A 26,078-nucleotide genomic window follows, 5' to 3' on the forward strand; every position below is an offset into this window, starting at 1 on the left:
GGGGAGGGACTCTTTAACAGGGAGTGTAGTGATAAGGATGAGTGGTAATGTTGTTAAACTGAAAGAGGGCAGGTTTAGATTAGATGTAAGGAAGAAAATCTTTACTGTGAGGGTGGTGAGGCACTGGCACAGGTTGCCCAGAGAGGCTGTGGATGCCCCATCCCTGGAAGTGTTCAAGGCCAGGTTGGACGGGGCTTTGAGCAACCAGGTTTAGCGGAAGGTGTCCCTGCCCATGGCAGGGGGGTTGGAACTAGATGATCTTTAAGGTCCCTTCCAACCCAAACCTTTCTGTGATTCTCTTTTATATGCCCTCTGCTCCTTTGCTTCCTACACTTACACTAGTTGACTTGCATAGAAATAGTTCCTCTCCCACCCTTTGCCCACTTGCTTTCTGCCCTTGAATTGAGAGACAAGGAATATCTGTCTGTCTCTTTTTTCCCCTCCTGAGTATTGAAAAGTGCCCTGTGTATTGCATGCATGCATAATAAACTAGTAGTGATGGATATGCAGTGTCTGTGGAAATGATTATTGCTAGATGGAGAATTTTTAAAGAGGAAAGTGTATGCATTATTCCAAATATATTTATGGAAGTCTGCAGCAATGCGTGTCTACTTTGCATTTGTACAATGTCACGGTTATCCACCAGTAAATTCATAATTGTGCTTTTTGCTGAAACTCCTTCACCCCCTTTTCCAGTTCCTGAATCGTAAAATCATGGAATGGTTTGGGTTGGAAGGGACCTTAAAGATCATCTAGTTCCAACCCCCTTGCCATGGACAGGGACACCTTCCACTAGACCAGGTTGCTCAAAGCCCCATCCAACCTGGCCTTGAACACTTCCAGGGATGGGGCAGCCACAACTCTGTGGGCAACCTGTTCCAGTGCCTCACCACCCTCACTGTAAAGAATTTCCTCCTATAGGGACTGCCTGCGGGAACTCACAGAGTTACTGAATGGCTGAGCAACCTGTGATGAAAAAGTGTTTTCCCACTTCAGGTGTATGTGGGACTGAAATAATCGACACTGGTACTGGTGGGTTTCTAGGGGACTTCTGTAATAATGCTTTACTTGGTCTTTCCTCACTGCAGGTTGCAATCAAACAGATGAATTTGCAGCAGCAGCCCAAAAAAGAACTGATTATTAATGAAATCCTTGTGATGAGGGAAAACAAAAACCCCAACATTGTCAACTACTTGGACAGGTATGTCATGATTTGAAGAGTTCACAAAAGGACTCTGGAAAACACTTCCTTGTCACTGTCTTAAGTGATCCTGGCACAGCTTAATGCAGGTGTAGGACAACCTTGTCTTGTTTAATGCATGTGGCAATGTTGGGGTGTGGGTGGCTTGGTGGTCTTTCTCCATATCCTAGGAGAAACAGGTGTCTCGGTATTAGTGGGGTATCTAGGCTCTCTTTAGAGATGCTGGCAGCAAAGGCAGTAGCAGTATGCTGTCAGGACTCTGTTTTACAGCTCTCTCCTTTTCCAAATTTGACACAACAAGCCATTTCCTTCCTGCTACTAGAGAAGAAATAGAAATAGTTTGAACTGTGTTATTTGTATTTGCTTTCCTCTTCCTCTTCTTTCCTCTTCCACTGAGCAATACTGGCATTCTGCTTGCGGAGGAGCAAACTTCTTCCAGGGTTAGATGGTAATCTTGTCTCTGTGGCTGTCCGCTGAGGTTTTCTGCACAGTAGCATAACAGTGATGGGGTGAATGACATGCAATGTATAACCAAGCAAGGCTCCTTTCTTGTGGGTGTGAAAAAGAGAGAAAAGGAGACCTGGTACAGACATAAGAACTCTTTGGAAGGCAGAGGGAACGGGGTTATTCCTTGCTCAGAGCTGGGCTTTTTGTGGCATGCTGTGGCACTCCTGCTCAGCTTTGGATATTTTATATCCATAGGGGACAGCTCCTCCTTGAATCCCTGCTTCTCCTTACTGCAAGAGCTGCACCTCATAGCTTATCTATGTACAGACCTGCTCTGCTTGTTCTTGAGCTGATGTCCCTTGGACCACAACAATAATAGAGCAGAAGCAAGCAGTGCAGTGGCTTCTGTGCTGAGTGTAAACTGTTTTTAAAATAAATATGTGGAGCTGTGAAAATTCTGGTCACTATAGCTCAAGGCAGTAAAATGCCCAAGTCCGCAAACAAACATGGCTGTGAGAGCTCTTCCCCACAGGATGTTAATGCTGTACGTAAGAGTTATAGTAGTAGTGCAGCGGTCATCAGCTCTTTGGAGGTTGACTGCCTTAGAGCAACTGGTAAATGTGCTTCTTTGGGGTAGGGAGCTACCTTTGAAAGTGTAAGAAATTCTTGCATCTCCCCTGTTTGAATTCCAGGAAACAGTCACAATCTGTCAGCATTGAAATCTGGGGTGTACTGAAAGCCCAACAGGCAAAAGCTTTGCATGGTGGCTTGAATTCACCATCAACATAACATATGTGCATTGTGTCAAGCCCGCATCGTTGACCTTATGTTAAAGATACAGCTAGTTCCAGTCGAGCTGCAGCAGGATTTTCAGTCTGCTGCACTCAACAACAGAATCTAGTGGTCCTGATGAATGACAGGTTTGGCTTATTGTAAAGAGTGCCAAGATAGGGTGAGCTGCAGGCTTTAATCCTGGCAGCTTTTTTTTTTTTTTTGAAGGTGCAATGGAGGGATGTGACATAGAATGTCTTTTGGAAATCTGAGAGAGTATTTGCACACTTGTTTGCTCTGCATGTATATCAAAATCTTACCAGCTGTTTCTTTATCAGATTTCTTTAACAGGCTTTTAATGTCTTAGCCAAACAAAGTACTTGTATACTGCAACATCATTTGTGATGCTGAATTTATATGGTGCTGTGTCCTATGCACGGCTGTAAAGAGCTACTTTGTTGAGGTCTGTTTTGTTGAAGAAAGTCTGCTCCTGGAATTTTGTGGAATGGGTGTGGACCCAGGGAAGTGACGCTGGGCGGGTGCTCTCTTCTTAGAAAGAGCAGAAGGTTATCACCTGTGTAAAATGAAACAAGTGGTAAAGAAGACTTAAGAATTGAATCTGGGCTGAAACTCTTTCTTTCTCCTGGCTGATTAGAGGCTTTGTTTTGGCAAAACTGTTTGAGGCGCACGTTCTTCCCGTTAGAGAGAGCATCGCTGAGTACATGCACTTGCCTTGTCTAGCCAGTACATCCCAGCTGTAGGGTAGCTGCACGTCCTGCTCTCTTGTTCAAACTTCCAGCAACAAAAGCTGCTGCTTTTGTCCTCCACTTTCTCTCACTAATCTTTTTCAGAGGGATTAGCTTTTGTTTGAGTGCTGCAAATGGACAGAGCGGCAACTAGGATGAACATGGTGCTTCTTGTGGCTATTATGCCACTTCAGCTTTGCAACTGCGGGATCCTGTTGCTGGGGACCTGTGTCCCTCCTGCCTGGCCTAATGTGCCTGTTTGCTTCCTGAGTGCTGAATTAAGCTGATGTTTGAACGATGCATGCTGGCTTCTGCCTACTGCTGTTGCAGAACGAAATATGAGGAAGGATGTGCTTGCTACTGTGGGACCTGGTTTCTTTTTTGCGGTTCTGTGTTTGACAGCATCTCCCCTTCTGGGTCCCTAATGGGAGCTGCAAGATAATTATCAGTATAAACCAGCTCTCTCACTTCTCTTTGCCTCAGCTCCTGCCCTTATGCAAGGGTTTCCTGTGCTTTATCCTCTCTTAACCTGCATGGCCTGCTTGCTTGTGGTTAAGAGATCTGGCTGGTTTACTGTCCCCCCTAAACATCACTGTGCAAATAGTGCATTTATGCTTCAGACAGCTTTGCTGCTGCAGTATAAGTGACCAGTGTTGCACGAAGGTGTGCTGTGACATTTAAGATAATGACATGGCCTAATTCAGCTGTACTTAAGAGCTGAATTTAGAAGCATCCGGCTCTGAAGACAGTGACCCTAGTTCTCCTGTGCAGACAAGCAGCCACTTGTGCTGAGTTACCTTCTGGAGGTGCCAGTTTCTTTCTACTGTGTGAAAGAGGCCCTTGCTGCCCTCTTCTAACCTCAGGCATCTAAACACAGGTATCAGATGCCCAGTGTTAGGCAAAGTGAACTCCCACCCTTTGGTTTCTTCTCTTTCTGAAGAACTCTCCGTATCCTAATAAACTCCACAAATCCTCACTTTAAGTGGTAACCACTGCTAACCCTCACCCCAACCCCAAACTCAGCTATGGCTGGAAAGTCAATGAATAAAGCTGAAGATGTACAACAGTCATGGTCCAAGAAAAGACTGATTTCTTTCCAGGCTAACTTCACGTTTGCATGTTGGAGGCATGTCACTGGTGCAGCAATCTGTAAGGAATGATTTTGCTCTTCTAGGCAAAATGAAATTTTATGAAGTTTATCAATAAAAAAGGACTATGACTGACTGGTGTGTGTTTGTGATAGGAAGGGCTTGGTGGACAGCTTCTTAAAGGTATCTAAGTGGAAGCTGAGGAACACCTTACAGGAGCAGGCATTACCTGCTCTTGCCAATGGATGAAGAGAAGGCTGTAGACCACCTCTTCCTTCCTCAAAGACTTTCATCAGCTTGTTTTTACTGCCAGCCTTGTTTTGGAAGGTGATTGTGGGTGACAAGGTGTGACACCATGCTATGCCTGACATCACATGGAGAGCAGCACGTAGGTGTATGGACTTCCTGGTGGTGTCTCCAGAACTGCTGAGAGTGGTTTTGAGTCAAGCCTACAGAAGGCAGCTCAGTGACTAAAACTGGCTTTTGCTGCAGCAAGAAAGTGAAAAGACCCCCAAGATGATACCACCCAGTCTTGTGAAATGACATTTGCTTGGGGGCAGCTAGTGGGGAGCCACCATTAATTCCACCTCCCTGTGTGTTATGTCAGATCTATCAATTATTGAGGTGCCTGGGTCTTGGCACATGCCTTTGGCTGCTCATGGCACAGCTTTGGTTCACAGCGTGGTTCTTGGCTTGCTCCATCCCTTTTGGCTGCGGAGAGATACCAGCTTGCTCCCAGCATGTGTAACCTGAGATTGTCACACAGGAGCGGTGGAGCTCATTCTGTACCCATCCTTACAGTCAAGTGGATTGGGGCTGCAGAGGGTGCTAGTGGCAATGAAGGGAAGCATTGTGATGTCCAGGGTGACACTGATTTTTTTGAGAGGGTGCTGATAAAATCTGGAGAGAGCCTGGCTTGGCAGAAGTGATGAAGAAGTAGCAACAGCATAGGGGGAGGAAAGAAGTGTGTGGATGGAGTGACTTTCAGAGCTAATTAGAAGGTAGCTGACCCACAGTGTTGGCAAGAGTGCTTCTGAAAGCAATTCTGCTGCTCCTCTCTCACTTTGGGGGGCTGCTGTGCAGGTGATACTGCTTTTGATGGAGTCTGTGCTGTGGGGGAAAAACTGCCAGTGCATCAGCTTCTGTTCCATAGTGGAGTTGGAGACCTGTCTGCTCCAGGAGCATAGCCCTGTGTCCTTGGGCTCTGTATCCTGAAAGAAATTCTGGACTCTGCCTCCCTGCATAGTCTTCAGCGTCACCAAACCAAGATATCATCTTTGTCTCCAATATTAAAAGCTCTCCATAACTGTAACACTTCTGTCACAAGGCTCAGGCTACAGTTCTTATTTTGGGGGAGTTTTTTCATCAGCTCAGGTGTTGGCAGTGTGTCCTTTTGGGGTCAAAGCGCACCTCCTGCCCACTGCTGTGATGTCTTACTCATCTCTGTCTACTTTTTGTGCCAAGTTGGGCTTAATAACTTCTTTCTCCTTCACTGTTGCTTTCTAATTAATTGTTCCCTAGAACCTGTCCTGCTTTTTGCCTTTGGCCCCTAGCAGATTCACTATTCACTCTTCAGTAGGGTCAGTGTGTCAGAGCAAAGCAAATGTCTGCTTGATGTACTCTAATGCCAGCAGAAGCTTTTAACTAGATTCTCTGCCCTTTCTCTTGACTCATCTGTCCCCTCACTTCACAAATGGAAGGATAGCCTGAGAAGGTGGGTTTTCAAGTTTTCAAGCTGATGATTCCTTCCTTCAGGAATGTGTCATCCTGATGTATCTGTCATGGAAGATTGTGTTGATGTTTTTCTAGACGGGCCCAAAAAGGCAGAAGTGGTTGGTCGTTTGGGTTGGTTTGGTTTTTTTTTTAAATGAGTTAATGCTGAAGTCTTCATACCAGGTCTTCTACTTTTAGACATGAGCGCACACACTCCCAGCAGAGAATTATATCCTAAATGGCTGAGAAAACTCACCCTCACCTCAGCTGTCTCCTCCCCATCTTCCTACAGGCCTTTTTGGACAAGACCTGCCATTTTGGGCTTTCATTTTTTAAGTCTTTAGAATTGCTATTGCAACCAGCAAGATGTTCTCATTTGCCCTTATGAATGGTTCTGAATTTTTCAGACAAAACCCCAAACTAGTTTGGCAGCATAAAAAAGATTGAGGTGATTTTCAAATGCATGATGCTTAAAAAAAAAGTCTTCTTTCTTTGTTGTTCATGGGCAACCATCCATTGTGTCACCCAGGATTGTCCCTGGGCCTAGGCAAAGTAGGAAGTTGCTTAGGACAGCAGGATGCCAGCAGTAACGAAGCAGCCCCCAGCTACTTCTGATGCAGGAGCCCTCAAAAGCCATGCTGTGTGCCAAGTGTCTGGACTGCACGCTTGGACCCCGTCCTTAACTAGTAGCTCTTCACCTTCTCTCCCAGCAGCAGGAGTTGTAAGGTTGGGTGTCTGTCTTAGTCTGGGCCCTTTCCATGGCAGAAAAATTCAGCCTTGCTTTTATGGCCAGGAAACTTGTAGCCTGCTCTCCCATTACCTCTCTTTGACTATCTGTGCTCACCCTTCTCTCTGCTCATTCAGGTTGTGATCAGATCCTCCCATGTACAGAAAGTACCACGAGTACCTGGTGCCCCAGTACTGTTAAATGCACTGCTCAAGCCTCATGGTTTCTCTGTACTTCTAAGACAGCCTTAAAACCTGGTGCCTTCTGGCTAGGTAAACAGTGGTGTGCTCACACCTGCCGATTTTAAAATCTGTTTTTGGCTCCTCAGTTACCTTGTAGGAGAAGAGCTCTGGGTAGTCATGGAGTACTTGGCAGGAGGCTCCCTAACAGATGTTGTGACAGAGACCTGCATGGACGAAGGACAAATCGCAGCTGTGTGCCGAGAGGTAAAGTGGCACTCGTGTTCAGAGGGAGCTGTGATTGGGAAGGGGGCACGGGCTTTCCATGACCTGTCACTGGCTCCAGAGGAATAGCTGTCTCCAGCTTCTGTAATGCAACAGTCGTTCTTTCAGAGGATGGTTTTCAGCTGGGAAGTTGCAGCATGCAATCCTAATGCAAGTCTAATATGTTTCACCCTAGAGGGAGGACTGGAGTGCAAAATGGGGTTAGAATCCCCTTGGTTATGCCTGTTCTCCAGGTCTTTTGGGACTAATTTGTCCTCTCAGGACCTGCTGATCCCAGTGGGATATCTCTCTGTAGCCCTGTACATACTGAATATATGAAAGACTCTAAGACACTAAGCCTTTGCTACTCAAAATGCATGTTGTTAGAGTCCATTAGTTGGCTAATTGTGACTGGTGAATAATTTCATGCACAGTAAGAATATCTCAATTATTTTTTTTTTCCCCCAGTGTCTCCAAGCTCTGGAATTTCTCCATTCAAACCAAGTTATTCACAGAGACATCAAGAGTGACAACATCCTGCTGGGAATGGATGGCTCTGTCAAACTAAGTATGCAGGGAACATTGCTAGTGATGACTTGAGTTATCAACGCAGGCCTGTTATCTGCTCTGGGCCGGGCCTATTGGGGAGATGGGTGTTTGAGAAGCTTGATGCTGTGGCGATGAAGAGGCTGTAGAAATGCTCCTATAGGTATTTTTGTGGCGTTGGTTGTAATGGAGATGGGCAAGCATGAATCCCTGTGAACTGATACGAGACTCAAAGTGAGGTTTGGGGTTTGTTTAGCTTTGAGCCATCTGTTTTTGTGGACTAAAATAACAGTATTTTAACGCTACTCTAGTCCAGAAAGTGGGGTATGAAAGTGTAAGGCCAGAAGTCTTTATTTGTGAGCGATCTCTTCAGTCTGGAAAGTACTGCAGGTACTTGGGGGGCAGGGGGAGTGGAGGGAGAATTGAAAACTGTGTAACTAGAAAACATTTAATCTTACAACACCAACCCAGACTGGACTCTAAATGTTGTTTGCTTCTTGTGTTATCACTAGTAATGAAGACCTTGAGGCTGTTCTGCCCCTCGGGTGCTAAGGTAGCTGTTGTGCTTGTCATTGTCCATGCAGAGATAAGTCTGGGAACCAGTGCATAATTATCTTCCACCTATAGCTTTAACAGAATTGTGCTTCCTTTCTCTCCCTCACCATTCTGTTGGCTAGCACCCAACAGGCATAAATAAATCTATTTTTGTCTGCAGTGACAGCAGATATGACTCAAAATTCACACAGTGCAGATATGCTGAGTAAGAAGGTAGGGTTTTTGTGCACATAATTGCTTTTTAGACTAAAGCTGTACTTTGGTACAATCAGATGGTACAGTGCTAGCGATGAATAGCTGATCAGGGCCAAAGTGCTCTGTTCTTATGGAATAACTTCTTTGAGCACAGTATGTAGGTACTGGACTGTAGTTTAAAGTTAGAAAAGTCCCTGTGGATATGATGCAGTAACCTTCTGGACCTGAGCTGCTTATTGGCTCTACTGGAAATTTGCTCTGTTTATGAACCATATGTACCTTTCCTGGTTGTTACCCTTGATGAAAACTCAGCTAGGGATCAGTTTAATTTTCATCATTCTGCCTAAAATTAGACCTGTGGTGCCATAGGGGGTCAGGATGGGCAGTGCGTCTTGCTGTGTTGATTCTGCTGGGCTCGCAAGAACAGAATTAGTTTTCTTTTGGTAAGTCAAATACAAATAAGACACAGGGCCCAGCAATCTTTGTGTGAAGGCTCTCCATCTTTCTGCCTATTTGAAGAAAATAATCAGTATAAACTTAGGTACATTAAACTTATTCTGAATACTGTTTGCTCTGTAAAGCAAATCCTGTTTGAGGGATGGTATATCTACTGGGGAAGTAATATCTCTGGGACTGAAAATACCACCAGACAATACAGTATGTGGTCTGGGGGGGGTATCTAGATCAGACTGTGCATTAATTTCCATTTTCACATACCCAGGAACAGTCTTTAGACCATATATTACATAGTGTATTACAGCTGCATAATGCTGCAAACACAGTGAAGTGTCTCAACTTCCATATATGGTTATTTACTAATCCCCATCGTTCACATAGACAAGTCAGCAGCTCTGTAATCCTTGTGGCCTCAGTGAGTCAGATTTAGAAACTTACCTCTCAACACCGTCTTCTATATTAGCCACAAAACCACCCCTCCTTTCACAGTTGCAGCAGCAACACACCAGACACTGCAGCAGAGTAACGTAATGTGTACTACAGTTCTGGCATCAGTAAGCGTTGTTTTTGGAGAAACTTGCTGATTTCTATGTTTGTTTCCTCCCCCCCCTCTTTAATTTCCCAGCTGACTTCGGCTTCTGTGCCCAGATCACTCCTGAGCAGAGCAAACGCAGCACCATGGTGGGGACCCCGTACTGGATGGCACCTGAAGTGGTGACGCGGAAAGCATATGGGCCCAAAGTGGATATCTGGTCGCTGGGAATAATGGCCATCGAGATGATCGAAGGAGAGCCCCCCTACCTCAATGAGAACCCCTTGAGAGTAAGCAAGGACCTTGTGCCCTCAGGTCTTCACTAAACCTGCTGGTGAAAGTAGGCTCTAAAGGAGGCAGGTGAATCCCCCAGTGCGGTTTCACCACCTGCAGCCCTGTATCTCCTTAGATGTTGTAGTGAGAAGATTGAGCTAGTTTTAGTTAAAAGCCACAGTTTGCTCTGGGTAGGAGAGGTGGGGGTTCTTCCTGTTCAGACCCTCTGGTCAGCTCTGATGAGTTAGATCATGCACACTCGTAATTTCCCACTTTCTGGAGATGCCAATATAGGCAGAAAGAGTACCTGATGGTACCAAAGCGGCTGACTTCTTGAATCCTTGTGCCCTGTGAGTGGGGAAGAGTTCTCCTTGTGTTCAAAAATATGTCATGTTACCATTCTATGAACGGAGCTTTGTGCTACTGGCAGATTGTTCCTCCTTACATGCTCCAAATAAAGCTACAAGCTTAATAAGCCTTTTAGACAGGGCTTAAGCCTCCAGATGTCTTTCCCTTGTTTAGTTTTTAATGAAAGAGGAGATGCTGTCAGTTTGTAGGGACATAACTGCTCTTAATATAAGCCAGGTTTATGGCTTCTCCCTCAGCTGCACAGGATAAGGTGATCTAGAAAAACTTGGTTTAACTTTTTTTTTTCTCCATCTCTTGCACTGGAAGTGATTTTTGGGAGAGAAGACCAGCAGCAAAACAGAGTGAAAAGAAAAGAAACCGGGCGTTTGAGTTAAACAAGGGTGGCTAAGTGACGATACTTTGGCCTCATTTAACTCAACTTGTGCCAATTCCCAGGCTATCAGACTGCTCCCAAGGGATGTGCTGAGTGATGTGCTCAAAGGGCCTGCATATTAACAAGTCTCTGACAGATTTCCATTTCCTTTGAAAATCCATCCAGGAAGTTTCTTGCATGAAATCCTGAAATGGATGAATTCTGAGTCCCTTGATTCTCGGAGTGGGGGGGTGGGTGGTGGTGCATGTGAATGCTTCCTCCCCAAGCAGTAGCAAAACTGCTTCTTTCTACAGGATGTTAAAAACTGCTTGAGGGTCTGCTGGACATCTTTTGTAAGGAGCCAACTGTACCTTTATAGTATTGACTTTTTAGGCCTTGTGCACTCGGGCAAAGTACCGACAGAACAAAATCGTCTATTTATTCAGGGGTACCTTCCCATGAGTATATAGTTATTGCAGGAGTTTAGCACTGGTAGAGTCATGCCAGTTAACTTCCCTATGTAAACACGGTCTGGAATGTTGTTTTTGTCCTCCTAATCCCTTGAGAGGGCTGCAGGATCCAAACCCAGATTACGAGGGTAAAACAATAAAGGATTGGATCCCATCCACATAAAAATAGGGCTGGCAGCTATTCTGTTTGCTGAAACTCAAGCATTGATTGGTCACCCTGATAAAGTGTGGGGTTTTTTTTCTCCCCATTGAACTGTGGGGAGGGAGAGGAGAAATGGGTGTCTCTGTAATCCAGAGATGGAATCTAACCTTCATAACATCCTGCTTTTTGGTGCTTGTTTTTACTTTAGGCCCTGTATCTCATTGCTACTAATGGGACTCCAGAACTGCAAAATCCAGAAAAGCTTTCGCCCATATTCCGAGACTTCTTAAATCGCTGTCTTGAAATGGACGTGGAAAAGAGAGGTTCTGCGAAAGAGCTGCTACAGGTAGGTGATGGGGAACAGGGCTGAATCAGTGTAGTCATGCAATCCTGAGTGAGACCAGGCTTATGGCAAGATCTTGTTTCAGATGTTAAATACTGCATCAGCTGAAGGCATAAGCACAGCTAAGGTAACCTGCCAGAAAAAAAAACAAAACAACCCCAAAACCTAAATCTATAATAAAGTGTTAACAGACTGCTCCTTTTTTATGCTGTACTTGCTACTAGCAGCAGCTGTGCAGCAAGTTCTGTAACCAACCTCAAATAATAGCTGTTCCCCAGGCCTGCCAAATGCTGAGCTCCTTAATTCCTCTGCTTTCTTCACATAGCTGGCTGTGACATCTGTATGTGTTGTTATGGTCTTGCCGTGCTTGTTCCGATTTGGACAGCAGGAGGGCTTCAAGCCATCGGATGTTCTGGCTGTCTCCCTTCTGGTGGAAGGATCACAAAGCTCTTTGGAATATGCATGGCTTGCATTAAGTGGAGCAGTTTGGCGTTACCACATTTTGCCAGATACTACTCCTTACAGAGGTGTTGGAACAAAACTTGTGAGATATCTTAATCATAGAATGGTTTGGGTTGGAGGGGACCTTAAAGATCATCTAGTTCCAACCCCCCTGCCATGGGCAGGGACACCTTCCGCTAGACCGGTTGCTCAAAGCCCTGTCCAACCTGGCCTTGAACACCTCCAGGGATGAGGCATCCACAGCCTCCCTGGGCAACCTGTTCCAGTGTCTCAGCACCCTATCATCAGTTATTTCACTGAAAACCTGGTGTCTTAGTCTAAACTCCTGGTGAAAGGGGAGGGCCAAGCTGCCAGGCTTTTTACCAACATGAGTGAGAGGAGTGGTTTGTGTGTTCTTTCTGTCAAATTTGCCATGGGGGTGGAAAATGTAGCTCTTTGTAAAATAAATCTGTGATCAGGGGCACTCAGACCTCAACCGCGAGACAGTTCCCTTTTATGTTTTCCTTTCTTTCTGCTAGTTTGTCTAGTGGATTCAGTTTTGGATGTCTTGCTGCCTTCTGAGACTGTAGTGAAGCATTAATCACTAGCAGAATGGCAGTAGTTGAAAGATCACTTCTTCTCCTGGACTTTCCAGCCCCAAAATATCAGAGACCAGTAATGTTCTGTTCCTTGGAGCAGGAAAACATTTTGACTGTAAAAACTGCCTGGTTTTAACTACCTTTTAGCCTCTGATTTTGTTTTTTATTTTTTTTCCATCTCTGAAGCATGTTGCCTTGGGTGATTGATCTGTTCTGATTCTCAGAAGTTCTGTGGGATACAGTTGCTTTTTGTTTTCAGAACAGCTTGTGGACTTGCCCTACATGTCTTCACTCTCACCTGAGTGCTGTTTTGATAATCAATGTTGTTTTACTTAACAGAGCACCTTGTATAGGAGACTGAATGGGTCTATGTTGCAAGCTCTGTGCTGCTCTTCTAAATTCCAGCTGCTTTGCAGATTTCTAATATCCATAGAAGGCCAAGGCGATGCTTTCACCAGACCTGTGATAACAGGGAAGAGAGAAATGAGCAGTGATTCCTTCAGGAAGCCCTGTGCCTTGTGTTTGAACCACACAGGTTGTTTTTAGTAGACCTTTCTTCCACACAGCATTTCACTATAGATTTTGCAAGACTTTATAATTCCCCAGGGCAATGTGCTGAGTTTTGCTTAGTCTTGAACATGTACAAACATTGGGGAACTTAGCATGTGTTGGGTGCAACTCTGTTCACTTCAGGCAAGCCCCAAAAGTTTGTGGTGGTAACAGACCTTTTGGTTTCACCTGTTCAGAGATTCAAGTAGGTTATTAGACTTCATCTGGGTCTAGGTGCCAATATTTTGAGTAGTCACCAGACTTCTGTGGCATGTTCTGAAAAATTTAACCCTTTTTCTTTTTTCTTATTCCTAGCACCAGTTCCTGAAAATTGCAAAGCCTCTATCTAGTCTCACTCCTCTGATTATTGCAGCTAAAGAGGCAGCCAAGAACAACCATTAAAATGGTGGAGTCAACACAGTCATCATGTCAAGACCTTTAGATTTTCATTTCACAGACTGAATTACTTGTCCCTCTCCCCTTCTGCTCCTTCCTCACAGGGGTGTTCTTAAAACTTTGATCTGCCCTGAAGGGTGGCAGAGGTATTGTTCACTGAATGTGGAAGGGCATGCAACAGGGACATTGCTGATCTTACATAGCGAACTGTCTTTCCACCCTCTTGATGGGGGTGAGAGGGGAAGAGTATTTTGTATGGTTAAGAAGATCTTTCTGAGAACGTCTGAACCTGACCTACACGTAGCAAAGCCAGTTTGTTTTCATATTTCTTAACTGTGTTTATTTTTTAAAATAATGTGGAGCCTTAGACCATGTTTATCTTAATAAATTAATTCTTTTGCTGGCTGGACTTTTCCTGCTTTTGGCAAGCTGCTATTACACCACTGAGGCTGCTCTGTGCTTTGGATGACTTGAGGAGGGAAGGAAGCAGGCAGCAGAAATGTGAACAGCTGTAACAACTGAAAGGGGAACAAGGGCATGAATATGCACCCCTCCTACAGCACTGTTGGATGCTTCGAGGGAGCATGGAGAAGGCCTCTGTGTGCTTCCTGCAGCCGTTGGAGGACTTAATTAATGGATGATCTTTTTGCCAAATTGTGTGAATTGGGAGCCCCCCTCCTCCTTTAGTTTCAACTCAACTAGTTAAACAAATCTCAAACATTTCTGATGTCTAGAAGGTAAATCACAGGAAAAATTGACAGAGAGCTCTTTTAGGGTTATTTTGTCAGCGCTGTGAAACTTCTTGGAGACCCTTGCCCTGTATGATAAAGCAAACAGAGCAATTACTGTTATAAAGATAAGATGTGCCTGCAAAATGATGTTGAAAACTCTTGTTTCTTAGAGCAAGTCCAATGGAAAACAAACTGATCGTGGATGCTGCTTTCTTGGAGACATGGGGACGTTAATTTTTTGAAATGATAGTGGTTTCGTTATGCTACTGATTCCTTTGGTTGCTAATAATCTGTAAAACAACACGAAACCTGGAACTGCGAGAGGGATTGGTTTTAAACACTGGGCTTATGTTCAACTGTATACTGATTTTTAATAAAATGACTGCTGCATTTCTTAACTTGGGGCTGAGGGAGGATTGGAGAATTCACCGGCACCAGACAAGTCTGTTGAATGGGATTATTGTTCATATTGTCACCAGGTGCTTGAATGTATTGGATAAAGTGATATAACCTTGTCTCTTACCCCTTCTTCTGTAGCCCTTTGGGATAGCAAGTGGTTCTTAAGGGAATAACTTTGCATGTAGAGAAGATCCATAAAAGGTCTGTATTATGACTGGGGGAGCTGCTTTCTCTGTACTGCGTTGGTCATTTATGGGATGAGTTTAAACCCATTCTGGAGTAACCTCTCATCTCTCTCCAAAGGACTTGTGTTGCATAGAAACTCATTCCTGCTTCTTGCTGAGACCTGCTGCTGGCTCAGCCTTTTCTTCCCTGCACCTGGGTTTTAATTCAAATACATTTTTCCTATTTGCTCCACAATACATGACAGCTCTTAGACTAGCGTTACCGGGTGTTGATAGAGTTTGTGAGGTCTTTTGCTTCTGTGGTGCCTTCTCGCATCCTTTGTGCTCTGGGGTGGTCACTGACACAAAGCTGAAGTCTGAAGTCCATTGCCAAAGTCTGCAGCCTCTCTCCCATTGTGTATATACAATTCATCTCCCTGTAATATTAAGTTTTCTTTTGCAAAGCTTGTATTGGAGGATAAATTCCTTGGGCAAAACAGTAAAGCTGCCAGCCTGGAGAGGGATATGATCTATGCATTGAGCTCCTCTGCTTGGGCTTAGGTGGAGATTGCAAAATGGAAGGCCACTACACTTGACTAATTCCCTTCGATAAGGACTTTGTTTATATTTGCTCTGGAAGACTCAGATGGCATACATGGGAAGAAAGGAATTAGGGGCTAGATCTCACTTGATCTAAAATCTCATATGGCTCTGGTCTTACAGGTTTGGCAGTTGACTTTTTGACAGCACAGGATTAAATCTGTTCCACAAATGTTTCTCTGACTTCTCTTTAACTCCCTTCTCCACTCCATCCTCTGCATCCCATTGAGATGAGAACCTTAATGCAGATATGCCCTATCTGCAAGCATGCATGTGAGCTTATTTTTCTGCAGCAGGATTTCTGCTAAAATTCCCCAAAGAAGGTAGAAAAGGTTATTTGTATGTGTTTAAGTCACTCTTCTAGATTCTCTATTGCATAATGGAAAGGAATCAACACAAATGACTGTTTATCCCTCATCTTATGCTGGTGATGTGCTTCTGTCTCCTTGACTTCCACTTTGAATCGGTCCTGCATGTTTTCTGTTAGCTGCTTGAGAGGGGGCTTGCCAAAAGCCTTTTGTTCTCTGCTGGGAAGCTGCAAGACTGTGACTGTAGATGTGTGTCATCTTGCCCCAGGCTTTTTTTTTTTCCTACCTGTGATGGGTGGGAAAAGGAGGCGACTGCTATAGTGTGCCTGGACCTAGTTTCAAGTTACCAGGCACGTCATGGTTTTATGTTCTCAGAAAATCTTAAAAAATTTTGTAACTACCTTAAGCTTAGAAGAATGGGATTTTTGTTGTTGTTGTTTTTGTTCTGAGATACATCCTTTTCTCCACTCTCTTCATCTGTGCATCGCCTGGCGTTAGCACCTGTAGTAGCTTTTGTGTAGCCATTTACGGCACCTACCTGTTTAAAGAGAGCTCTTAAATAGCGACTCTCTGACTTAAAAATTAACCTCTGGGGCTTATTTTTCTGAGAATATCTTGACTCTGCTGTGATTTGAAAGCAACTCCAATTAGAGAACTTCTTTGGTGGCTTTGCTTTTTTTTTTTTGGAACATACTCTGATGATGAACTGATGTGCCTGAGTTGAAACCATTTTTAATCACAGCCCTTAATTATTTATTTGCCTATTAATATTAAAGTCTCTCTTCTATATCAGAACATAAAATATTCAATTGTTTGAGTATCCTTTCAGAAAATTGGCTTCCTTTTTGAGGGATCTCAAGCAATCCTATACCAGAAATGATACCATATATTAATATAATATATGATATACAGCTTACAAAGGGCTTGGTGGACAGAGATGCTAAAATTCCTCTTCTTTTCCAAACCAGAAGATTGTCTTATTTAAGAAACAACTAGTAGCTTTGACAAGACGCTTCCTATATTTCAAGACTGGGCATTGATTTGTATTACTTTAGGTTTTCTTTAAACAAACAATTCATTTGGAGTTTGTATGTGAGAGGGGTACACAGACCCCATGTGCCTTGAAGAAAGCAAGTTTGTGATGCTGAGAGTGAAGATCCAGGGCAGGGATGGCAAAACTTGCTAGTTTAGTGGCAGCAGTGATAGCACACCTTCCACCATCCCTAAAATGTCTTAATTGAATGGACATGTTTTTAAAGGACATAAATCTGGCTGATGAGTCATTACAGGCTCTTCTCTAGACCGACATTATGCTCCTACCAAACTGCGTTCCCCTTTTAAACAAAAGGGGTGCACGGTTTTCTCCAGCAAGGGGGCTCCTTGAGAAAGGAGGTTTCCATGGAGACACTTACTTGACTTAAACGATCTGGTTAGGGCTTGAGAAGAGGCTTGGGCGGTAAAAACCGCATTGACAGAAAAGCCGCTATTTTGCAAAGCAACTGGGGTTGCTGCAGTGTTTTGTTTCCAACTTGATGCCCCTTTTCAGGGGCCCGGTTTTGAAAAAGTGCCAAAAATGTTGCCTGGTCAAAAACGTGAAGTGTGTAAAAGGCATTCGCTTATTAGCCGAGATCTCTGTTAGTATCCTAATCCATCTGTCTCTCAAAATGCCACAGGTTGGTATAAGTAGGGCACATTTGCAGCAAAGTACTGTGCAAGAATGGATTGCAATGGCCTGTAAGTAGGTACTTGCTTCCTTAAAAGCTACCGTCCTTGGCTGACAGTAAAATTGGTCCACACCAGAGTCCAAGAATAATATTTGTTTGAACCTCATTCTTAATTAAGAGCTTGTATAATCCATTTGTACAGTGGATGACAACATCTTCAATGTTAAAATTGTTAAAGGTAAAGTCTGATTCTCCATCTTGCCACCATAAAATAATGAGACTTTTTAACGGCTTCTTATTTCAAAGTAATGGCGAGCCTGTAGGTGTATTTTGGGGTCGTGAGCCCAACTGGGTTAAGCATATGGATAATTAGCCACAAACGATGCCATCCTAGAGCATTAATGACAGCTCACAATGTCAAAGATGGGATCTTAGAGAAGCAGCTGCCAAATTTGACAGGGAATAGCCGACAGTAACAAAACTGAAATACAGATGGGAGCAGGACAGAAACTCACTGCCAAAATGGATGCCTGCAGAGAAGCAGTGGGAAGAGCTACAGAAGAAGAATGGAATTGGTCCGAGGGGTGCTGGGGTAGGATGAAGCAAAGGTTAAAACTTAAATTACGCAAATGCTGAGGAAATTCAGGGAGTGCCACAGCAGCCTGCTGTATCTCATGGTAGCAATAGCTCTGAAGGAGAAGAGCAGAAAGGAGCTTGGGAAAGGGAGAGGTGCTGGAAGTGGAGATGGGAGCAGCAATATGGCTTTGAGTCACAGCCCATGCTAAGAAAGCTGGAGCTAATCCAGGAGGTTTGCAAAAATGACAAAATTCAGCTGAAAAGGGAAAGTGGGAGCTAGAACGGAGGAGATGGCCTTTATGTGCCAAGGAACTGAAGAGAGAGGCCAGATTTCATGGGTATGTGAAACGGCAAAAGCAAATTTAATGCAGGCTTCTGTGGATGACAAGCAGCTTGTTCCCTGTTGCCTTGCAGCATCAGTACAGTGTCTTTTTGCGATCAGCACCGCTTTGGGATCAAGTCAGCAGCCACTGGGCTTTGGTCTTGTGTTTGTAAAGAAGACTTTTTGCTCTGCACCTACTGATTTCTGACTGCAGCTTTCATCTGTTGGCAGATATCTTTGTGTCGTGTCTCACCTGGAAATACAGGGGCTGTTGGCATTTTAACATCAGCTAGATAATGTGTTTCTCTTCATATTGCCATGGCGTAACTCTCTTGTACTGCCGGGTTTGTTTAATGTGCAAGGTCAGCTCAGCCATTTTATAAATAATACTGAAACCTTAAATAAAACGTGAATGAATTACTTGGTTCTCCTTCACTTGCTATTTCAAAGACCCTTGCAGTGACAGTAGAACTGAGTGGGGGTGCTTAAAGGAGGGGTTGTGTTTCTCTGATCTTTTTTAGATCAATCGGATCTTACCTGATTGAGCAAAGTGACTACGCTAAAAGTTGTTGCAGCAAGTGTGATTTTTACCGCTCAGATGTAGTTAATGCTGTGACAAACATCAGTCTAGAAGCAGGATCTAGACCACGGCTTGAGGAGGAAGAGGAGGAAGCAGCTGATGAGGGAAGTTGATGTCTCCTGGATGCTTGTTTTCTCCCCAGGTAGGGTTTGGTGTCTGAGGCTCCTGGTATGGAGGAGGAAATCAGCAGAGGGTTCGGGATAGGTACCTACAGCTACCTTCCCCAGCATCACTCTTGTGAGATTGGTAGGATGAGGCTGATGACAAGAGCAGGAGTTGATCATCCTACGTACTTCTTCGCACAAGTGCCTCGCTGCAGTGGGGAGCAGGAACATCGTGATTTGGGGAGGACGTGTGTGCCACCACAACCCTCCTTCTGCAGTTCATGTCCTGCATGTAAAACACCTGACCTGGATGTTTGAAGTCTGAGAAACCTGACCCAGTGGTGAGAGGACTTTCTGAGCTCAGCCTCTGAGGAGCGTGGGGGTAAGAGGCAGTGGGAAGCTCTGCCAAGCTCTTGTGAGTCAGCTGGATGCTGAGCCAGATTTTAGAGAGGGTGCTGGAAGAAAGGGGAACACCTTGAACGGGGGAAATAGCATAACCAACTAGAATAAGGCAATTAATGTTACTTCATAGAATCCCCTCCGCCCAGAACAGATGCTCTAGCTGAAGGCTGCTTTCCAACAGCTCTTTTTCAGGAAAGCAAAAAAAAAGACCTGTTTTTTCTTTTTTTTTTTTTTTTTTTTTGTTTGTTTGTTGTTTTTTTTTTTTGGTGAAGATTAGGGGCCCCATCACTGGAGCAAGAGGAACACTGCAGCCCAGCTGGCTGGGATTGTGGGCGATTCTCTTTGCTGTGATGTGGTAGCATCCCGTGTCAGATGTTCTTGTCCCATTAGAGACAATCTTCTCCTCTGAAGCTTCACAAAACAGGGTACCAGGCAAACTTATGATCCTGGTAACATAACCCGAAAAGCGCCCCTAAAAATGCTACTGGGTTGGTGTTTTGTGGCTCTACCTCCTGGTGTGTAGAGGACACACCGTCTAACTAACTAACATTTTCTATGACTTCTGGGGGGACTTTCTGTGTTGGAGGCCTCTTCCCTTGAGATGAACTTGGTTGAATTGCCCAGCAGTTGCTGTGGGTGGGAGATGTTGGACAATGAATAATTTCAAGGCTTTAGGAAATGGTTGATGTTGATTTCAGTGAAGTATAACTCATCTGAAGGCTCTTCAGAGCCCTAGGGATCTTTCCTCAAAGGTGAATTCCTAACCAAACTTAAATAATTAGTGGGTTGGGGTTTTTTTTAATAGCTGAATCTGTTTTGGAGAGTCAGATAAACAACTCTGAAGTAACAGTTCTCAATTCCCAAGGCCTAATTTTCTTCCATCTGCACAGGAGGGAAGCCCCTGTGTGATGATCTCAGAGGGGTGTCCTGCAGCTACAGGTGCAATTATTGCTATTCCTGTGGCACCTCCCCCAGATCTCCTAAAGTTTTACTTTTTCATGCCTAAATTTAGTGCCTTGTCCTCTTAGCTCCTGGTTTACAGGGAGAGGTGATGCCTTGTGTTAGACCAGCTGATCTATGGAGGGGGAGCAGGGGAAAAAAGATGGTGAGAAGCTTTGGGGAACACACGGCTTCAGGTCTGAGCCAGACACGGCCAACTGGCCGCTAAATCCTAGTGGGAGCAGTTATTCTGTGTGTAACTGCAGTATATTAGTTTATTTCGGACTGAAATGGGGTAATTAGTGGTAGGTGAAGCGATACGCTGGTAGGTACAACAGAGAAGAGGTGTTCTTTATCACACACTGCAGGGAAAACTGCAGCACCCCATGCAGATGATGCCTTGACTGGGTCCCTCATTTTTAGCAGCAACCAGAAAACTTCCAAGTTTTGGTTCCCAAGCTCATCTTTTAGGAGGATCTGTAGCTTGAACACGATGAGCAGGGAGCTTGCTGGGCTTTCCTGGCAGGTCCTTCCCCATTCCTGGGGCTGTAATGCCCTCTCTCGGGCATTGAGAGATTCATTTCCTTTTATGTCGCTCAGTTTCCATGAGCAATGTAAAAAGCAGCTTTTCATGTTTCTTTTGGAGGCTGCATGCTGAAGGCAGCCCACACACACCAGCAGGGATAAGGAGATGGTCATGACACAGGATCTGGTGTCCCAAGATGTCCGTTCCCCTGCGATCACCCCATCTCCAGCTTAGTCCTTGTCTCATTTTTAAGTTATTTACACTTACGCGTTGCGGCAGCCTCCTAAGGCAAATGTGTCCCTCCCAGGCCAATGGTTACATGTGAGCCATCGAGGACAGGTCCTCTGCTCCCATCATGACACAGGTCCCTGATGCTGGGTCCTCTGTGTACATCAATAGGGTGGGTGTTTGCAGACACCCTCATGCTTCTCCCCAGTCTGGTAGGGCTTTCTGGTGGGCCAGGTCCATGTTGGTGTACTGGTTAAGCCTGGTAAGGCAGAAGGGGCATGTCCCTGCTGTGCCATGACGGCTGGTGGGTTTGAGAGAGGCTGCAAGGCACTGCTGAGCAGAGGCTCGTCCCCACCTAATGCAGCCATGGGTGAAGTGAACCAGGACCTGCCCCTTATCCCACATCTTGTGCCCCAAACCCCACTAACCTGCTTAAATTTGGGGTTAGTAGCTCTGCTCACAGTCAAGGTCAGGGTTCCGCTGGCCATGTGTGCAGCTGTAACGGTGTCCAGGACTTAAGCACTCCTGGATCATGCTGTGAAGGACAGTGGGCAAGTAACAGCCCTCTCACTTCTCACTGGTGGTGAGCTGAAATGTTCAAAGGCTGCTCCTGGGGGCTGGACTGGTGCAGGAGGGCAGTGAACTGGGGGGAAAATTGCTCCCCTAGCCCCACTCCTCCTTTTCGTTCCCCAAGCTCGTGGCTGCATAGATGATGGTCCCCTAGGTGGGAAGCATCTGCCACTTTCTTCTATTCCCTGTTTCCCAAACATGCCAGGCTCTAACCCCACTTCTTACCCAAGGTCTTTGTGTTTTGTAGGCACCCCAGAGCATCCCAAGCCAGGGATGCTATAAGTCTTCCCATCTCCTTTGCCACCAGGAAGAAGCCGGCAGGCAGGTCCTAGCCCAGGGAGGACAAGCGCAAGGTCAGTGGCGATGCTAGGACAGAGAGAGGGTGGGCTTTAGGCAATGCAACCTCCTGTGTTGGCATGCTGGGGAAGGGTTGTCTCATCGCTGGCAGCTCCCTCTGACCAGCCTGGCTCTGCTCGCCTGGGCCGCCCACCCGTGTGAAGGGTGAGAAGTGGTTCGTGAGGTCTCTGGGCTCATCCTGGTGATGACAAGTGCCACCTGAGAGCCTCCATGGTGACAAAGCATCACAGCCTGGGAGAGATGGGGTGTAGCACAGGTTTAAGAGCCTGAATGGTGGGAAACACATTTGCTGACCCAAAACAGCATTAAATCTGAACCCCCACAAAACTCATTTGGGCTCAGGAGCATCACACACTGCATGGTTCCCCGTAGGGCAACCTGTGCAGTTTATAACTCTGGAAAAGGGGGGACCTCGCTGTGACATCCCTGCTGAGAAGCAGGAGGGTGTCCCCACCACCTGGGGGGAAACCATCAGGGAAGGGGCTAAGCTCACAAAACAAAACCCTGACGTGCTTCACTTCTGACATCCCTCACAGTCCGCCCGCACCCTTTGCCACGTTACTTTGCTTGGGCGCAGAAACATTTGGCCAAGACATGGTTTATTGGACCCTCTCCTTCCTCACCAGTCCTTGCATCTGCTTTTCCCCTCTGAAACTTCCTTGGCCCTTTCAGGGTAACTCAAGTTGCATCCTCCCGGGTGCGTTGCAACCCCCCTGATTTCTGCTGGGAAAGAAAGAAATGATGCCGTTGCATAAAGGACAGCCATAAAATATAGAAGAAGGGCAAGGACCGTCTCTCCCCCTCTTTTCATGATGCTGTATCAGCTGGTCCATGGTGCCAGCAGCAGCCAGCCCCACCGTGGGAGAGCGGGCAGTGGAGTTGCTGCAGCAGCGGCTGCGAGAGGCAGAGAGTTTGTTGCTGCTGGCCACTTCAAAGGGTGAGGTGAAAACTCCTGCAGCTGCTCTCCATTCCCACAACACGGCTTGTGTTTGTGCTGGCGGGCCGGTTCCCCATGGTTGGACTGCACGGTGAATCCGTCTGGTCCCTCCTAGCTGCCTGCCCGAGGGATGCAGCTCACTCAGAAATGATGCTCAGAGCCTCTCTCTGAGTCCCAGGACTCAGGAGGAGTTGCTTGACAATTTTGCCTGCTTGAGTTTATTTTTTGAGTTTAAATTCCAGCACTTGGGGTGAGTTTTGCACCTCGTGGGTTGCACACTCCAGAAGAAACTGCCAGGTCCTTGGCACATCTCGACAGGCTTTGCACCATTATTCACAGCTGCTATCGTCACTTGGGAAGGGACAGCAGCATTTCTTGGGAGCAAGCGGGATTAAAAATAACTCTGATCAATCCAAGCAGCCTGAGAAAAGACAGTGAAGGAGATACCGCAGGATGCAGGAGCAGTGTCAGGCCCTGGCTTCCCTGGAGGCTTGCCAGCACCATGCAAAAGCTGCTGCTCCCCATTTGCACAGTGCCTCCTCTTTGCCCCGAGTATCAGCTTCAGGGGGCTGATACTCTCCCTGATTTTTGATATTTCAGAGCTGTGTGTCAAAGGGTTCAGGCTGGGAGATGGGGAGAGAGACCCACTGCAGCCTCATCCCCCGGGGCTCAGCGTGAAGTGGGGTCTCTCTCCCTTTCTCTCCCCAGCCCATCCTCTGTGCCTCTATCAACTGATGCTTCTGCTTTTCGGTGGGATCCTGCTCGCTGCAAAAGGCAGATGCTGCTCGCCCATGGCCACAGGGTCTGTACCAGCAAGCTGCCATTCCCCAGGAGAGCAAGGGCTGAGGTTTGGATCAGTTCAGGTCATCTCCTCCTTCTCCCTCCACCTCCCTTATCATTCCTAGAAACGCCAACACCATAAATGGTGCCGTTTCTGTAATTAATCTTACGGAGATGTCATTACCTGCCTGAGTCACCTGCTCTCAAGGCTCTGCAATCATTGTGCAACCGCACGATGGAGGGGGCACACACACGGGCCCCTTCGTGCTGCCAAGTCAGGGCATTGCAAGGGGCAAATGTCCCAAGCTGGGTAGGACTTAGGGTGGGAGGACGTGAACATATGCATTTCCCAACAAAATACTCCACACTGTGGCCGGCAGCTGGGCAAGGAGACCATCCCCACTCCCTGTTTGTGCCATTCCCCTTGGTTTTATCTTCTCCTGACACAGAGGCAAAACTCACCGGGGTTCAAGGCTGACCTGCCCCTCTGATATCCTCAGGGCGGGTTTGTACGGCACCAGTCCCTTGCAGGCATTTTCTTTATGGGCTCATAAATTCCAAGGCTGGGCTCGCTGGTGGCAGGGCTCCAGCTGATCCTCACTTGCCTTCCTTGCCAGCTGCTGGCAGGGGTAGGGCACCGACTGGGACACCGGGCAGGGATTTTGTCGTTGAGATAAGCTGGTGAACTCTGAGCTGAAGGTACTGAAGCCAGAGCAGCCTCTGCCCAGTCGGTGAGTCCTTTGCCAGGTGTTTGCAGAGCAACCCACGGTGCTGAAGGCTTTGCATCTCTATACCCGGAAGAAAGAAAAAACACAGCGTTATTTTAGGGCAGAGAACAGGGATATTTGGGATTTTCTTTGCTTGTTAGGAGGTGGGGCTATGGTTGTGTTTTAAATGACCTTTTTCATTTTTCAGGTCTCTTCCCTGCACTGCAGGGAGTTTTTTTGTGCTGATGATGTTGCTCAGCCCTGTCCCCTTATCCCCCATATACCCCTTGGAGTCTATCCATGCCATGAGGATGCAGCAGCTGGAAGAAAGGCAGCCCAGGCAAGGATGATAGTGAAGCCCCTTCAGAAGGTATTTTGGGGGGCACTGACCTTGCTGCTGGCTTCAAAGGCAGAGCAAAGCTCTTGGGCTGTCTGGGCTCTCCACTATTCCTCAAACTTGCCAGGCCACCCCCATGCCATGCCTCCCCTGGGCATGGACCTTCAGGACCTTAGCATGGCCCCATGATGAAGCTGGGCTCAACACAGCCACAAATACGTAAGAAGAAAAATCCAGTGGATCAACTTGGGAGATTAAAACTGCAAGGTACCTGGAAAAGCTGCTGTTACTGCTCCCTACGTCTCATCAGTGCCATCAGCCTTCTTAATCTCACCCTTTCCTGCTCTATTTATCAGATTTCCAGGAATCAGACCATAAAGCAAGTAATATTTCTAGAGGCTCACATACAATCCCATGCCTCTTCACTCCAGCCAGCTGAGCATTAGCTGGAAGATGATCAGCAATAAAAACAGCTGCTTCTACCTTCATACCTTGCAGTTACCTCATTTATTTCATATTCCAATTCTACAGGGAGATGATGTTATTTTAGTAAGGATTAGCAATACTGCTTTTAAAGTGGAACTCTTATATGCCTTCCACTCATCATTAGGTTTCAGAGTGAACTAAGCTGTCATTTCTAGCTCATCTTAAAAGTTTCTCTCTGTAATGTGGGCTGCCCAAAAACTGCTGGGCCATCATTTCTGCCCTGTTCTTCCCCTCTCTGTTTGCAGGGGCAGTTTGCTGATTTTGCTTTTGAGGGACCCTCTGGTCCGTCTTTTTATCCAACAAGAAAAATCCCAATGTGAGATACCACAGGGACAAAAAAACCTGGACCAGTGCTGTTTCAGAGAGCCCTCCAGGGCTGAGGGGATGTTTCTTTAGCCTCTCATGCAGCAAAGAGCTTTTTAGGAGCAGGAGGAGCTGCGTGAGGTTGTGCAGCTTCCTAGCCTGAGAAACTTTACTGTGGGATTTTGCCTCTCTGAAAGTCCAGGGTGCATTGGAGGTTACAAAATACAACCGCACAAACTGCTTTTGTTGTGCTGACCTGCCCCCTCTCCCCATCCAAAGGAAGTTGTGTCTCTAATAGGATTTAGATACTAAATCCCAAAACCATGGGAAAAAAAAAAAGAAAAGAAAAAGAAGCAGGTTTTGCATCCAGGGTTGCTCAGAAATTTGGTGCAGCAGATTCCTGCCTGGGGCTCACAGCTGTGGGAAGCATTTTCACAGAGGAGGTTTGGGAGTTTTAATTCTGACGGTCAGCGACAACACGTCTTGCACAAATCTCCTTTGGGATACTTCCTCGGACCCCGTCCTTTGGACACCTAATTCTGCCGAGGTGGGATTTGAATACCAGCCTCTCCTGTTCTGGGTGAGGCGAGGGATGAATCCAGCCCAGGTTCACCCTCAAGTCCCTGGCATCTCCCAGAGCCATGCAGTGAGCAGCTGCCTGCGTCCCAGGAGGAGATTTTAGTTTTTCCAGCCTTGGGGACTGA

At 46.1% G+C, this 26,078-nt stretch overlaps 1 protein-coding gene across 5 annotated transcripts in view; it reads left to right on the top strand.

Annotated features, from left to right (window-relative positions):
• PAK1 (p21 (RAC1) activated kinase 1) overlaps positions 1-18,538 on the top strand; it is a 76,807-nt gene extending 58,269 nt beyond the window's left edge. For all 5 annotated transcript variants that reach the window (XM_069808572.1, XM_069808571.1, XM_069808574.1 and 2 more), the window contains 6 exons: positions 1,089-1,201; positions 7,022-7,139; positions 7,605-7,704; positions 9,514-9,710; positions 11,235-11,372; positions 13,274-18,538. In XM_069808572.1, coding sequence (XP_069664673.1) covers positions 1,089-1,201; positions 7,022-7,139; positions 7,605-7,704; positions 9,514-9,710; positions 11,235-11,372; positions 13,274-13,360 — 753 coding nt within the window. In that variant the 3' untranslated portion in view covers positions 13,361-18,538. The remainder of the gene's footprint in view (positions 1-1,088; positions 1,202-7,021; positions 7,140-7,604; positions 7,705-9,513; positions 9,711-11,234; positions 11,373-13,273) is intronic.
• The last annotated feature ends 7,540 nt before the right edge of the window (positions 18,539-26,078 follow it).

This window comes from Haliaeetus albicilla, chromosome 20 (genome assembly GCF_947461875.1).
Source record: "Haliaeetus albicilla chromosome 20, bHalAlb1.1, whole genome shotgun sequence".
Taxonomy (NCBI): domain Eukaryota; kingdom Metazoa; phylum Chordata; class Aves; order Accipitriformes; family Accipitridae; genus Haliaeetus; species Haliaeetus albicilla.